The 16,028-nt window shown below is 37.5% G+C and overlaps 1 protein-coding gene across 10 annotated transcripts in view; it reads right to left on the bottom strand.

The window, feature by feature from the left end:
* The window catches only part of LOC150099238 (uncharacterized), an 825,097-nt gene that overhangs the window by 286,955 nt on the left and 522,114 nt on the right, over positions 1 to 16,028 (bottom strand). For all 10 annotated transcript variants that reach the window (XM_090403353.1, XM_090403348.1, XM_090403355.1 and 7 more), the window contains one exon: positions 15,086 to 15,118. In XM_090403353.1, the coding sequence (XP_090259479.1) occupies positions 15,086 to 15,118 (33 nt within the window). The remainder of the gene's footprint in view (positions 1 to 15,085; positions 15,119 to 16,028) is intronic.

Raw genomic sequence — 16,028 nt, 5'->3', positions numbered from 1 at the left:
CTATGGAGCCACAAAACTCATCATGGGAGACCCTGACCTAGAAAACACAAAGTCTCTCATACTACTCCTTGAACTCATTCACTATTTTTGCTCTCACCATCCTATCAGGCAATGCAGTTCACAGTTCAACCACCTTCCATGCAAAGAAACCACTCCTCACCCTCCACCTCATGATTTCCTTTTGCAATTTCCAGAAATGGCCCCTTGTCCTTGCTCCATTAAAACAAATGAAAGAACTTCCCAGTGTCAACCCTGTAACTACCTCTCAGCAGTTTAAATGTCTCAATCATACCACCTCTTCTTCTGATATCTACCAAACTTTGCACTCCACATTCACTCAATCTATTCTCTTAACTAACATTGTACAGTCTTAATATCATCTTTGTTATCCACTCTGTATGCTTTCCAAGGTTAATTTATCCCTGGGGACCAAATTTGAGCACAACAAACCAGGTGTGGTCTGATCAGGGCATTATACAATGGAATGACAACGTTTATCTTTGCTCGTCAGTGTCCTCAGTATTGCAGCAATCTTCAGGGTTACCTTCATCACCTTTGCAACATGTTCCCTGAATTTTAGATTTCTGTCAATCATTACCTCAAGATCCCTTGCCTCTCCCATTTCCTTCAGTATAATTCCTCCAACAGAGTATGCAGCCTCATCAATGTATCTCAAAATTCAAGATTTTACATTTAGATTAACTAAAAACTGATTCACCCATTCATCTACCCACCTGGCCAGCTTATGCAAATCCTCTTGAAGGGCTACACCATATCTGCACTATTCCTAATAACGCTTCCTACCTTCACATCATCTGCAAACAACTAAGAATTCCCTGGCAAATCATTCACAATGTCATTGATTAAAGGTTAAACAATACAGGTCCCAGTACTAAGCCTTGTGGGACCATGCTTGTAATAACCTTCTGCTTCCTTGATACTGCTCCTGCATACACAACTCTTTGATATCTATCAGACAGCTAATCCTGAATCCAATTCACTAACCTAGCCTCTAAACCAAAAATGGGCAACTCCCAGACCTCTACTTCTTTTGATCCGGCCCTATTTCAGCAAAGTTTGTCTGATTCATGGTGGGAGAAAACATGGTGTGTTCTACTAACTCACATTAAGCTGACGTCATATGACTTGCACAACACACACTATGTTTTCTCCAACCAAGGTCTCTTTCTCACTTTGACTAGCGGCGTGTGTGAACGTGTTACAACATGTCAGTTCAGTACTTGCGTTGGTGTTATGCTTTGTACGGTGCCTGCATTGATGTTATGTTCTGTTCAGTGCCTGCATTGATGTTGTGTTCTGTTCAGTGCCTACATTGATGTTGTGTTCTGTTCAGTGCCTACAGTGTAGAAGACAGTTTTGTTTGACAGTTCTGAATATCGCTTATAAATTTGGGACAAATTCAGGGGTTATTGCAAAAAAAAAAAAAAAAGTAAATGCAGAAAATCGTCAATTTCAAGACAACTGGACGGAGGATTATTTTATTCTGAATAAAGGTTTGACTGTATGTTTGCTGTGCAATGAATCTGTATCCGTCAACAAAGAATACAACTTGAAGAGACCTTTACTTCGAGACATGCGGATCACCCAAAAATTGATGGACAACTACGAAAAGATGAAATACAGAAGTTGAAGAAGAACTTGAATACCCAGCAGCAAATGTTCAACAAGCAAAGAACGTGGCACCACAGCATTGTCAAAGCCAGCTTTGTGGTAAGCGAAAAAATCGCTAACCATTCTAAGTCATTTGGTAAAGGAGAATTTATCAAAGAATGTCTACTGGATGTTGCACATATATTATATCCTGAAAAGAAAAAAGACTTCAAGAATATTCGTTTGTCGAGATGTACTGTTGTCCGACGGATAGAAATTATGGCTGATGATATCAAAAAAAGTTTAAAAGAGAAGATTGCTAGATTGGAAGCATTTTCAATTGCTTTGGATGACAGCACCGATGCTTCCGATACAGCACAACTAGTAATATTTATTCGAGGAGTTGATGCGGATTTCAACATCACAGAAGAATTATTGGCGCTTCGGCCATTAAAAGGAACAACTATCGGTGAAGATATATTCGAAACAGTCAACACAGTCTTCGAGAGATTTGGGATTAAATGAAGTTCATTATCTGGCATATGCACTGATCCCTGCAATAGTTGGTGCACAGAAGGGATTTATTGGAATAGTTCATGAAAGAGCAATAGAATTACAGATCCATCCGGAAAATTTAACAAATTTTCACTGTGTTATCCACCAACAAAATCTGTGTGCAAAATCGATTAAATTCACAAATGTTATGGAAGTTGTAGTAGCCAGTATTAACTTTATTAAGTCACATACACTTAATCACCGCCAATTTAAGGAGTATTTGGCAGACCTATTTTTGAATTATGAAGATGTGTCTTATTATTGTGAAGTGAGGTGGTTGAGTAAAGGTAATATGTTAAAACGATTTTATGATCTGAGACAAAATATTGCAGATTTTATGGACATAAAAGGAAACACAATTAACCAAGTAAAAGATGATGAGTGGGTGTGTGATTTAGCATTCCTTGTAGATGTCACCGGATATCTAAACGAACTGAATCTTAAATTGCAAAAACAAGGACAACTGGTTCATGAACTGCATGCACATGTCAAAGCTTTTTGTAATAAATTAAGATTGTTGGAAAGTCAGATAAGAGCTAAAAATTGTTATCATTTTCCTACTCTAGCAACTCATAAAAATATCCCTTATAATTGTTATGGAGATAACTGAAGGCACTAATAGAGCAATTTGATACAAGGTTTGCCGACTTCAAAAACAAAGACTCCACATTCGCTATACTTGCTCATCTGATGGATGCTGATGTAAATAATGTGCCAGAAAACTTACAGATGGAACTTATTGAGCTTCAGGCGGATTTAGTGCTAAAATCACAATTTAACAACATTGCTTTCATGGATTCTTATAAATTTTATTTGGTGGAAGAAAAATATACAAATTTACGTGCCTATTCAAGAAAAATCATTTGTCTTTTCGGCAGCACATATATTGGTGAACAGTTTCTTTCGAGGATGAAATACAATAAATCAAAAATTCGGACAAGAATAACGGACGAAAACCTAGAAAATTCTATGCGATTATCCTTAAGTAATATTAACGTCAATATTATTATTATTATTATTATTACCCCAAGACCTCATGGAGTCAAAGACTCATCTGGGAGGTACTTCTATCACACACACACACACACACACACACACACACACACACACACACACACACACACACACACACAAACACACACATCTCACCATACCGTGTCTTAAACACACTCAAACTCCTTGCAGACACCACACTCTCAGGCAAGGCATTCCAATCATTCACAACTCTGCACAAAAAAAACCTGCCTCTCACTCTCCTACTCACATCCTCTTTATACAGTTACCAGGGATGACCTCTGATTCTCCCCTGATCTGCCACTATTCTCTGTATAACTTCTCCACCATTGATCCTATAACAACCCCCCTTACCAACTTGTAGGTCTCTATCATATCTCCCATCTTCCTCCTGTCCACCAGACTCTGCAAATTACATCTTCTCAATCTTTCCTCATACTCGACATTCCAGAGGTCAGAAACTACCTTAGTCACCTTTGGACCCTTTCCAACATCTCTTCATCCCTCTGAAAATCCGGTGACCAAATCTGGGCACACTAGTCCATGTGTTGCCTAATCAAAGATTTATACAACGGAACAAGAATCTCCCTACTTCTACACGTTAGTGTCCTCCGCATCATTCCCAGAAGCCTTTGTGTTGTCTTCACAATTTTGGTGATGTGTGCCTAAATTTCAGATCCTTATCCACTATCACCCCCAGATCTCTTATTTCCTCTACCTCCAACAATATATTCTCACCAAGCATAAATTCTGCATCCCATCTTTGTTTTCCAAATTTTAAAACTTTACATTTTGCAACATTGAAATCACATCCCCATTTCCGTGCCCAATCACTCAATTTATTCAAGTCTTCTTGTAAAACCACAACATCTTCACTACTCTTTATGGTTCGTCCCAACTTTGCATCATCTGCAAACAACTGAATATCTCCATACAAATCTTCGCCAATATCATTAATATACAAGTTAAACAGTAATGGTCCTAAAACAGACCCCTCAGGCACTCCACTAGTGACTTTCCTTTTCCTGGATATTGCACCCCCATACACAACTTGTTGATACCTATCAGATAGCCAGTCTCCAATCCAATGCACTAATCTAATAACCAACCCCATCTGCTCTAGTTTGACTGTCAACTTATTATGAGGTACTCTACCAAAAGCCTTTGCGAAATTCAAGTATATTACTGTGTATCCTTCTCCTCTGTCCAAGGAAGCAGTCACTTTATAGTAATAAGTAAGTAGATTACTAAAACATGACCTCCCTTTAGCAAATTCATGCTGTCCATCCAAGACAATACCATTGTTGTCAACCCAACTCTGGATCCTAGTTCTCACAAGCTTCCCCAACAACTTAACCACAACACCTGACACACAGATAGGTGTATAGTTTGATGCTTGAGTTTGATCACCTCCTTTATGTAGTGGCACAATCTTGCCCTCCTTCCACTCCTTAGGAACTTGATCAAGTGCAAGGCTCGTAATAAAAAAATATGTCAAGGCAGGTGTCAACTCCCTGGCACATTCCTTCAGAATACTCGGTGATATATTATCAAGTTCCACAGCTTTATTTACATCTAGTTTACTCAACTCCCCAAACACCTCTTGCTCACTTACAGTCAGTCTCTCCTCCCCATCATCATCAACTGCTCTCAATCTCTCCATGAAGTCACATTCACAAGATTGAAAGATCTTTATGAACTGTTCATTAAGTATCTCCACCACACATTCTGCAACAGCTGCCATTATACCATTTTCTCCAATCAATTTCATCTTTCCATAATCATTCTTTCTTTTGCTGGCTACATATCGAAAGAACTCCCTAGGATTCTTTTTGGCTTCATTAGCTAACTGCTGTTCATACCTCTCTTTAGCTACTCTCACTAACCAAGTCACCCTCCTTGCCTGGTCTTTGTAGACCTCATGAAATTGGTTATTTCCACTTCTCTTATGCTGCCTCCACAATGCCCTTTTTCTCTGTATCGCATGCTTAATCTCTTTATTCATCCATCTCACACCTACCTCATTTAACCATCTCACCCTTGGAATACATTTAGACAATGCATCTACTAGATAGTTTTTGAAAATCCCCCAAGCTGCATTCATCTCTTTTTCTGCTAACTCCTCATTCCACGCTACACGGACAAACTGTCTCCTGAGCTCTTGATAATCACCCCCCCTTGTAGTTCCACATATACTCTTTTCTCACAGGGGTCCTCGCACTGCTGCCAACCACCCAGGTAATCACCTCATGGTAACTCTCACCAATTGGTGGATGATTTGACACCTCATTTATAATTACATCCTCTGATGAGATGACCAAATCCAAGACCCTTAATTCTCATGTGCTCTCTGTTACATACTGCCTGAGGTAGTTATCCCTCAAAAACTCAAGAAACTCATTTTCTTTACTTCCAGTTGCTATCTCATCATTCCAGTCTATATTGCCATAATTAAAATCACCCATAATGATCACCCTTTTCTTATTTACTTGGCTAATTTGATTGTACATTTCATTATCACCACCATCCACATTACCTGGTCTATAACAACATCCCACCAAGTATTTGATTCCATTCACCTCTATCTCAACCATGCTGCCTCAAAACCACTGGCACTATTCCTGTCTTGCATCTCTACTTTGTATGGACATAACTCTTTCTCTATCATCAATAGAACTGCCCATCCCTTTTTGTCCCTTCTATCCTCACGAAACACATCATACCCTTCCATCTCTATTCCTGTCAGGATGTCATCCTCTTTCAACCATATTTTCGTAGTTGAAGTACAAGGCCAATCTTCACATTAAATTATGTTGTCCATTATATTATAAAATTTATGTAGCGCTATATACCAAAGCATTATATTATAAATAAATGAAATATGAAGTAGCAACTTGTTTTAATTCATTTAATATTAATTTATTTTATTTAATAATTTGGTCCGGCCCTTGACTCGGATACAGAATGATAATTTGGCCCCCGAACTAGGAAAGGTTGCCCATGCCTTGTCTAAACCCATGTGTTGTAATGTAAATATCAACTTATCATGTGGCACCCTGTCAAATGCCTTTGTGAAATCAAAAAAGGCAGATTATGCCTTTCCGTTATCAGCTGCTCTTGTTACTTTATTATAAAAAGCAATCAGATTACCAGAGCACCCCCTTAACAAGTCCATGTGCTCATTCTCAAAGATAACATTACCCCATCTGCCCAATACTGTAAATGATCCCTCACTAATTTCTTCAAAATCTTAATTACTACTGATGAAATACAAACGTGTCTATAGTTTGACACTTAGATTCTACTTAGATCCTTATGCAATGGCACTATCTTAACCGCCTTCCACTCCTTGGGCACCTTTTCCATGGCCAGACACGCATTAAAAAGCCAGGTCAATAGAGTTGTCAGTTCTTTAGCACATTCTCTCAAAAACCATGGCAAAATCCCATCCGGTCCCATTGCGTTATTGACAATTCAGATTACTAAGTATTTGAAACACACTCTCTTCTTGCACCTCTAAACCTCGAATCTGACCATCCCTCTAATTCTGAAACCTACTTCTCCAGGATGAAATACTCCAATAATATGTTCATTGAACAACTTCACTATGTCCTTTGCACCAGCCATTCTTCTCCCATTTTTAACCAACAATATCATTCTTTCACAATCATTAATTCTTCTACTGGCCACATAATGAAAGAACATCTTAGGATTTTCTTTGAATCTCAGGGCCAATCTCTTTTCATATTCCTGTTTTGCCTTCCTTATCACACTAGCCAGTCTCATGGCCTGTATCTTATATTCTTCATGCATCTTCTCTCCACCTTTCAGAGCTAGCCACCCTCCTCAACTGTGTTTTGTACTGTGTATATACATGCTGATCATCTTTCTCCTTATATACCATCCATAACATTTTCTTTTTTGCAAGTTATGTTTAATGATGATACTCATTCAGTTAGCTTCCACTTAATTTCTCCCTCCTGACCTTTGGTAGGCAATCTAATGCTGCTTTCCTAACATACCACTTGACCAGTTCCTATGCATTAATGACAGCCTTCCCAACAATTTTTTTTTTTACCAGCTCTCCTGAGATAAACTGGTCTATGAGGATTCTTGAGAGACAGATGTCTTAGGCAACATGTAATAGAGAGAGACCAAGAGGTTCAAGAGTTTTGGATTTGATCATAGCATCAGAAGAGCTGATAATAGGTGAGATGACATCTCTCCCACCAGTTGGAGAGAATGACCATGTGGTTTTGATTTGGAAGATGAATAGACATGCAGCAGTATCAAAGAGACAGGAACTTATGTGGAATTATAAGGCAGGTGATTATAATAGTCTTAGATATCAACTTGGGGCAGTTCCATGGAGAGCAGAATTGGAAGGTCGGACATCATTGGTGCTTGGGAAATTGTGAAGGAATGTTTGTTGACGGCAATAGTAAGCTGTATTCCAAGAGTGAAAAAAAAGAGGAGACAGTTTGTGGTAAAGTGGATAACAAACGATATTAAACAGGAACTGCAAGTGAAAAAGAGATTATGGAAGAGATATAAGGAAATGGATGGAGATCAGATGAATGAAGAATATAAGACTCGGGCCAGGGGAGTGACTAATATGGTGAGGAAGGCAAAACTGGAATATGAGAAGAGATTGGCATTAAGATCCAAAGAAAATCCTGGGGAATTTTTTAGCTATGTGGCCAGTAGGAGGAGAAATGATTGTGGAAGAATGACATTGTGGAATAAAAATGGGAATAGAGTGACTGATGCAGAGAACATAGTGCAGTTATTCAATGAGCACTTTATTAGAGTATTTCATCCTGGGGAAGGTTTTAATACTAGAGGGATAGGGCAGGTTCAGGATTTACAGGCAAGAGGAGAGTGTGTTCCAAATACTCAGTACTCTGGATATCAGTAAAGCTGTGGGACTGGATGGTATTTCACCATGGGTTTTGAGGGCATGTGCTAAAGAACTGACAGCTCCGTTGACCTGGCTCTTCAATAAAAGACTGGCTGCGGGAAAAGTACCCAAGGAATGGAAGAAAGGTAAGATAGTGTCATTGCAAAAGGGAGGTAGCAGACTGGATGTGTCTAACTGTAGGCCAGTTTGTGTTTCATCAGTAGTTGTAAAGCTCTTGGAGAAATTAGTGAGGGACCACATACAGCATTGGGCAGATGAGGGTAATTTTACCTGTGAGAGTCAACATGGATTTGTTAAGGGGGCACTCTTGCTTTAGTAATATGATTGCCTTTTATAACAAAGTGACAAGAGCAGTTGATGAAGGAAAGGCATATACTGCCATTTTTTTGGATTTTGGAAAGGCATTTGACAGGGTGTCACATGATAAGCTGATATTTAAGTTGCAGCACATGGGTTAGTCAAATATTGGGTTAGTCAAATAGATTCATTGAATTGCAAGGGGATATTCAGTTGTTTTTGTGGATGATGTGAAGATGGGAAGGGTTATCAGTAATAGTGCAGATGTGGCAGCCCTGCAAGAGGATTTGAATAAACTAGACGGATGGATGGGGTGTCGGTTTAATGGAGCAAAATGTAAGGTCTTGAGGTTTGGGACACATTGATGGGATGCTGCATACTCAATTGGAGGAGCTATACTGGAGGAAGTAGGGGAGACAAGAGATCTGGGGGTTGATGATTGATAGAAACCTAAAATTCAGGGGACATATTGCAAAGGTTGTGAAGGTAACAACAGAGGATTGCTGCAATAATGACAAGAACGCTGACCTGCAGAGATAAAAGAGTTATCGTTCCATTATATAAGACCATGATCAGATCACACTTAAAGACTATTGTTCTGAGATTTGGTCCCCAGGATTTGAAGGGGATAAATTAACTGTGGAAAGGGTACAGAGGTGGATAACAAAGATGGTTTCAGGGCTGTACAATGTCAGTTATTTATGAGGATTGACTGAGGAAATGTTCTACAGAGTTTGGTAGATAGAAGAAGGAGAGGTGATATGATTGAAACTTTTAAACTGTTGAGAGGCAGTTACAGGGTAGACATTGGGAGTTCTTCGCTTGGTGGAATGGTGGGAAGGAGTGATGACAAGGGTCCATCCCTGGAAGTTTCGAAAGGAAGCTGTGAGCAAGAGGGTGAGGAGTGGTTTCTTTGTGTGTAAGGTGATTGAACCATGGAATGCATTGTTTGAGAGAGTGGATAGAGCAAGAACAGTCAATGAGTTCAAGGAGTGGTATGATGGACTTTGTGTTTCCTAAGAAGTACCCAATGATGAGTCTTTTGACTCCATGGAGGCCTGAATAATAATAATAATAATAATAATGTATAATTTGCTACCTCTGTCCTTGAGCCTCATTTATGTAATGGAACTATCTTGCCCTCTTTCTATTCTCTTATGGAACTAATTCTTCTAGTAATGAGACAAAAAAAAATAGACTAGTTAGAGGCATCGTCATTTTTCTACTTTCCCACAAAACACAGGGCTGTTATCTCATCCAATCCCATAGCTGTTTTGAAAATAAGATTTCTTAATATCCTAAACATCTACTTTTATTCTCATATTGTACTACTTGTTCAATCAATCACTGCATTATCTCCATTTGAATGATATATACACTTGCAAAATGTTCAGTCAGTAATTCAACCATTTCTTCTACTCCTGTAACCTCTCTACCATTAGCATTGATTAAAATTACTCCTCCATCGTTATTCTTCCTTTTTACTCACCACATAGCAAAAGAACTGTTTAGCTGATCTGGTAATTTCCTCTCATAATCTGATTTTGCCTTTCACAACATACTAATCACCCTTCTTGCCTGAATTCTGTACTGTGTATATGCATGCTGATCACCAATCTCCTTGTATACCATGCACAACATTTTCTTTTTTGCAGGTTATGTTTAATGCGTGAAATTAAAAAAACTGCAGAAGGGGCAAGAGTTAATCAGGGCTGAAAAAAGAAAGAAGCAAGAGATCCAACAGAATAATAAAGATCGACTGAACAAACAAGAAAAACAAGTTAAGGAGAAAATTATGTATGAGACTCAATAATCAGGGGAGTACTTAACGAAAGTATAACAAAATCGTATTTTCTGGGAGCAAAGAGGAGATTTTTTGAGATAAAGAGGGGATATGATAGAAACATTTAAGTTGTTTAATGGATTTTATAGGATAGATGCAAGTGAAATGTTTCAGCACTTGGCTAGAGTGACCAGAACAAGGGGTCATTCCTGGAAGTTGAATAAAGGTGTGGTCAGTAGTGGGTGTGAGGACTAGATTTTTTTTGCTTGGAGAGTGTTGAATGAGTGGAATGGGTTGCCACAGTCAGTTGTGAGTGCTTTGTCTGTTAATGGATTCAAGGAGAGGTATGAGAGATTTGTGGATAGATTGGGTCTCCTGATGAGTCTTCGGACTCCATGGAGGTGCCCGTATAATAATAATAATGATGATGATGATACTCATCCATTTAACTTCCACCTGGTTTCCCCTCCTTGGTATGCAATCTAATGCCCCTTTTCTGACATGCCATTTGACTATTTTCTATACATCAATGACATCCTTCTCAGAAGTTTCTTATGCCATTGCATAAGAAACTGCTGCTTCCTGAGTTTGTCATATCACTAGCTTTGTAGTTACACACATAACGCTTCTTAATGAAATTCACATGCATGGCATGTGAATTTCATTAAGAAGAGTTATGTGAAGGCAAAGCAAAGGCAAAGCAATTATGTTGCATTTTTTTTTTTATGTTGAGCCCATACACGAGAGGTTGTTATGCAATCACATTATGATTACAGTACCTGCCTGTGGACAGATTCTCTGCCATCACCAAATCTAATACTCTCTGGGTGCCTTTCATTAAATACTGTTTTAGATAATTATCTCTCAGTAGCTGAATAAATTCCATTTCCTTTCCTCCTTCTAATCCAATGTTCTCCATAGTCTAAGTTCTCTATAATGATTACTTGCACTGTGTTCACTGAATTTAATTTGCTGACACATCTCATTTATCTCCTTTTGCTCCTTCCTCTACATTCTACAGCAGCAATCAACTATATATTTTGTTGAATTCACTTTTTCATTCATTTCATTCCAAGATTATTTTATCCTCTTCATATCTTAGTGACCAGATCTGAACACTATAATCCAGATATGGCCTGATCAAGACTTGATTCAATGGAATCACCATTCTTTTATCTCAGCTGGACAAAGTTGTTCTTAGTATTGCAGCAATTCTCTAAGTTACCTCTCACCACCTTTGTAATATGTCCCCTAAACTTAAACTAAACTTAAAATTTTTATTAACTATCACCCCATGATTCCTTGTCTTCTTTATTTCCTCTAGTATCGATTTACCAATACAGTATGCAGCCTCCTATCATTAGATCCAAAATTTCAAGACTTTACATTTAACTGCATTAAACTAACATTCCTATTCATTTGTTCAGCTTATTCAAATCCTTTTGAAGGGCTTGATCATTGGCAATATTTATTAATAACCTTCCCAAGTTTCATATCATCTGCAAACAACTGAATATCTCCCTGCAACCCAGTGACAGTATTACTGACAGTATTATTAAAGGTCCCAGTAGTGATTCCTGTGGAACTCCACTTATAATCTTCCTTTTTCTTGATATTACCAGTGATACCCCCCCCATGTAGAACTCTCTGATATCTATTTGACAGACAATTTCTAATCCAATATCAACTTTTCATGTGGTACCCTATCAAATGCCTTTAAGAAATTCGGAATGCAAAATCAATAGCAGCATTGCATTAACAACATCAGAAAAAACTTAACATCATTAATATTCAAGAATGTCTAAGCTGAGTCAACCTACAATATATGGTTACTTAAACAGAACTGGAGATGAAAAGAAAACAACTATTTGAAGCAAAAATGGCAGATAAAATACCCACAGAAAGGTCAAGATATAGATGTGTTGGTAAGTAGATATTAGGAATGCTTTAAAAGATCAGAAAAATAAGAGTTGATGAATTCAGAGACCTGATAAATAATACACCAGTGTTCAAGAAAGCTGACTAGAAACTGGTCATCACACACACACACACACACACACACACATGCATATTGTGCTAAATCATAAAAAATATACCATATCTGGTTGGTACACTTTTTTTGTTGGTACACAGGTAAATGCCATATGATAGTGATGATAAAAATATGAAAATTAGTCATTCAGTAATTTAAAATTCTTTTGTATATCCAAATTTTAAACATTAAATTTCAGATTTAAAAAAAAAAATTTTTTTTATGGGGAACCTATACATGATAGGTTGGTCAGCCTATAGTAGACTAATACTGTAGATTTATTATTATTATTATTATTATTTGACACCTCCAGGGAGTCCAAAGACTCATCGAGGGAGAGTGTGCCAACAGCATCGAACGATTAGTCCCCTTCCAATTACTAACTGCGCTCAAACTTACTTAACTGAGCCATTAGTAGCAGAGGCTCTACCAATCGACCAACCTTTGGGAAATTATTCACATTTATCTTGAAAAGTTGTAGATTGTATTCCTTGGAAAACACATAAGATGGCAGACTGTTATATGGTAGCAGTGGAAGGAATGAAGAGGAGGAAGAGGAATTTGTTCTATGAGTTTGGAGATGCACTGTGAGGGAGTGTTGGTTAGTTACTACATGTATTTGAACTGATTTGACTCAGAGTTGGGGTATTATTGTGCTAATTCTGATGAACAGTAGCTGTAAAAGTATTTGTAGAAGATGCAAGCAGCAGAAACAGAGTGTGAAGGTGAGTGAAATGTTTCAGTGAGTGCGGGATCATTGATCAGTCCAAATGTCCATTTCTGTACTGAGTCAAGCATCTTTAGGGAGCTCTTGGGGCATCACCCCCAAATATGGGAGCAATATTCAATAACTGGATGGATTCATGATTTGCATAAAGTTAGGAGTTGTTCTGAGTTAAAGTAATGCTTTGAGCAAAAAATAAAACCTAACTTTTTGGAGGCAGAGGCAATATTTGTAATAAGTTTGTGTCAAGAGAGATCTGAAGATAGTGTTATCCCAAGAAGATAAATCTCATCATGCATGGGGATTTGGGTGTTATCAAAAGCAAGGCTGGAAGAGAAGGGTTTTTTTTTTTTGTGTGATATTAGACAGAGTCATGTTTTGCTTGCATTAGTTGTATACTTAGAAGACAACCATCCACCATCACCCAAAATGAGCATCCAGTCAGAAAGTTGTCAGTCGAACTGCAAAAGTCAGTCAAAGGGTGGACCAAATGATGGAAGTTTATGAGGGTGGTCTGAAAAGTTCTCGGCCTCGACAATAGATGGCAACACTATCGGCAAGATTTTTTTTTTCTAAGTTGGTACATCTATCATAAGCATCCATGTGAAATTGCAAGTCATTCTATCAAGTAGTTTGTTTTATACAGCTGTCTGAAGCAAAAGTGTTGTCTGTATCCCTTGAAATGGAAAAAATTGAGTATTGTTGTGTCCTGAATAAACTAAGAAATGTTTTAACACGAAAAGGACGTTCAAAAAGTGTAACACCAGAAATCACTGATCAAGTGCATGGATGGTATTGGATGGCCAGTGAGTCAAAGTGCATGAAATTGCTGAGACTATAGGCATTTCAAAAGAAAGTGTTTGATACATTTTGCATGAAGAATTGTAAATGAAAAAGCTTTGCGCAAGATGGGGTGCCACACTTGCTCACAGCAAATCAAAAACGCACTCGCATGAAAATCTCTGAACAGTTTTATTCTTGTTAAAATGCTCCAAGCATTTTAACAAGAATAAAACTGATTTTGTGCGTTAATTTATTACTATGGATGAGACTTGGATTCACCATTGCATACCAGAATCCAAACAGCAGTCAAAACAGTAGACAGAAGTAGGTTGTTCATGCCAAAGAAGACAAAGTCGGTTCCATCAGCTGGAAAGGTCATGGCATCGGTGTTTTGGGATGATAAAGGCATTTTGTATATTAATTATCTTGAAAATGGTAAAACAATAACCAGGAAATGTTATTCTGATCTTTTAACCAGACTGGATGAAAAAATTTGTGAGAAAAGACCCGGTTTGCAGAAAAAATCATCTTTCATCAGGACAATGCACCTGCCCACAAAGGTGTTTTGGCAGTGGGAAATTAAGGGATCTGCACTATGAATTGTTGGAACATCCATCTTATTCCCCAGATTTGGCTCACTCTGACTTCTATCTCTTCCCAAAACTAAAACTCTTCTTTACTGGTCAGCATTTTTCTTTGAATCAAGAGGTGATTGCAGCAGTAGAGGGGTATTTTGCAGATCTTACTGAGAACCACTACAGGGACAGGATAATGGCGCTGAGCATCGCTGGAATAAATGTATTAGTCTTCAGGGAGATTATGTTGAAAAATAAAAATAATTTTCAAATTATAAATTCATTTTTTCATTGTTAGGCCAAGAACATTTCAGATCATCCTCGAACTTAACAGGCTTTTGTGTCAGACCCTGTCAAAGGCCTTGGAGATATCACTTGGGACTCGCCAAACTCTTCCATGGTATTTGTCTAGATGTGGGTGACATAAGTAACTAGATCACCTGCTGACTGACAGTGATGGAACCCATACATACTGGTAGTCACTTATTAGATGAGAGTCTTCAAGATAGCATAGTAGTTGAATGTTGATAGCTCTTTCCATTAGTTTGGAAAGAACTGGAGTAAATGAAATTGGATGGTAGTTTGAAGGTATTAATTTGTCTCCCTTTTTTAGAGATAGGTTGAATATGAGCAAATTTCCATACTGCAGGATATATACCAGTGGAATAAGAGATGAAAGAAAGTTTTACATTATTATCATTACCCTAAGACCCCATGGAATCAAAGACTCATCTAGGAATTCTAATAGTAAAATTTGCACTTCATAAAGAAGGACAAAAATGTTACCTACCAATAATCCTGGTGGTCCTGGAGGGCCTCTAAACTGTAACAAAAGAAAACATTAATACCCAGATGATATCATTAGAATTTTTCACTTAAGTAAATATATTTGAAGGAAACAGATGTGTTCAAACTATACAGATAATTATTTAAAAAGGAGAAAAACCTGCATATAAAAGAATGAAAAAAGTTTTCTAAATTTTGGTTAATGAGTGTAGTACAGGGTATAATGCTATTAACAAATGATTCTTCTAAGCTATTTCTGTTTTCCATCACTGTACTGATAAGTTTGTAAATTAGTCTGGCACAATGCTGGGAGGGTATTTTTGCTGGAGAGCTGTTTATTCAGAGAAGCATCATAACAGAATCTAAACAAGAATTTTAAAATTATAGTACAAGTTACTCATGTCCATTCCTTTTAAGCACAGAGAACAAGATTAGAAACAAAAAAGGAGTGATTGGGAGTCGTATCATTCAAAACCATGGGGAGAGAAAAGAAAAGAAAAGCTGATAATAAAATGTGCATAAATATAGAAAAAAAAATGACCACATGTTCTTGAATTATTAAAAGGTTTCATAAAAATATCAAATTTAATAGTAATTTAATAGTGCAATAATAGTAAGTAATTATTACATTACAAAAAATTACACGTGTCAATGCGATGATCAATAGGAGCTGTATATTTATAATTTATAATTGATACTTTTTTTTGTTGTTTTTATATTTAGATTCCAAATATGATACACCAATTCACAATAAGCAGAGAAGACAGCTATCTGTTATCCCATTTCTGGGTTTAGATCTGTTTGGTGTCAATGAGAAAAAGGTATTATGACAATGCAATAGAAATCACAAGTATGTCAGAGTATGCAAACAGCAACTATTAGTTAATAGTGTGAACAGTTTAAAATTGTAATGACAATACAAAGAACTAAAGTCCTAATTTTGGCCA

The sequence above is a fragment of the Typopeltis vanoorti genome, chromosome 14 (assembly GCF_054136105.1).
Source record: "Typopeltis vanoorti isolate ZY-2024b chromosome 14, IOZ_Tvanoo_1.0, whole genome shotgun sequence".
NCBI lineage: Eukaryota > Metazoa > Arthropoda > Arachnida > Uropygi > Thelyphonidae > Typopeltis > Typopeltis vanoorti.
The sequence above is the reverse complement of the archived record's forward strand: the minus strand, read 5'-3'. Positions and strand labels throughout refer to the sequence as shown.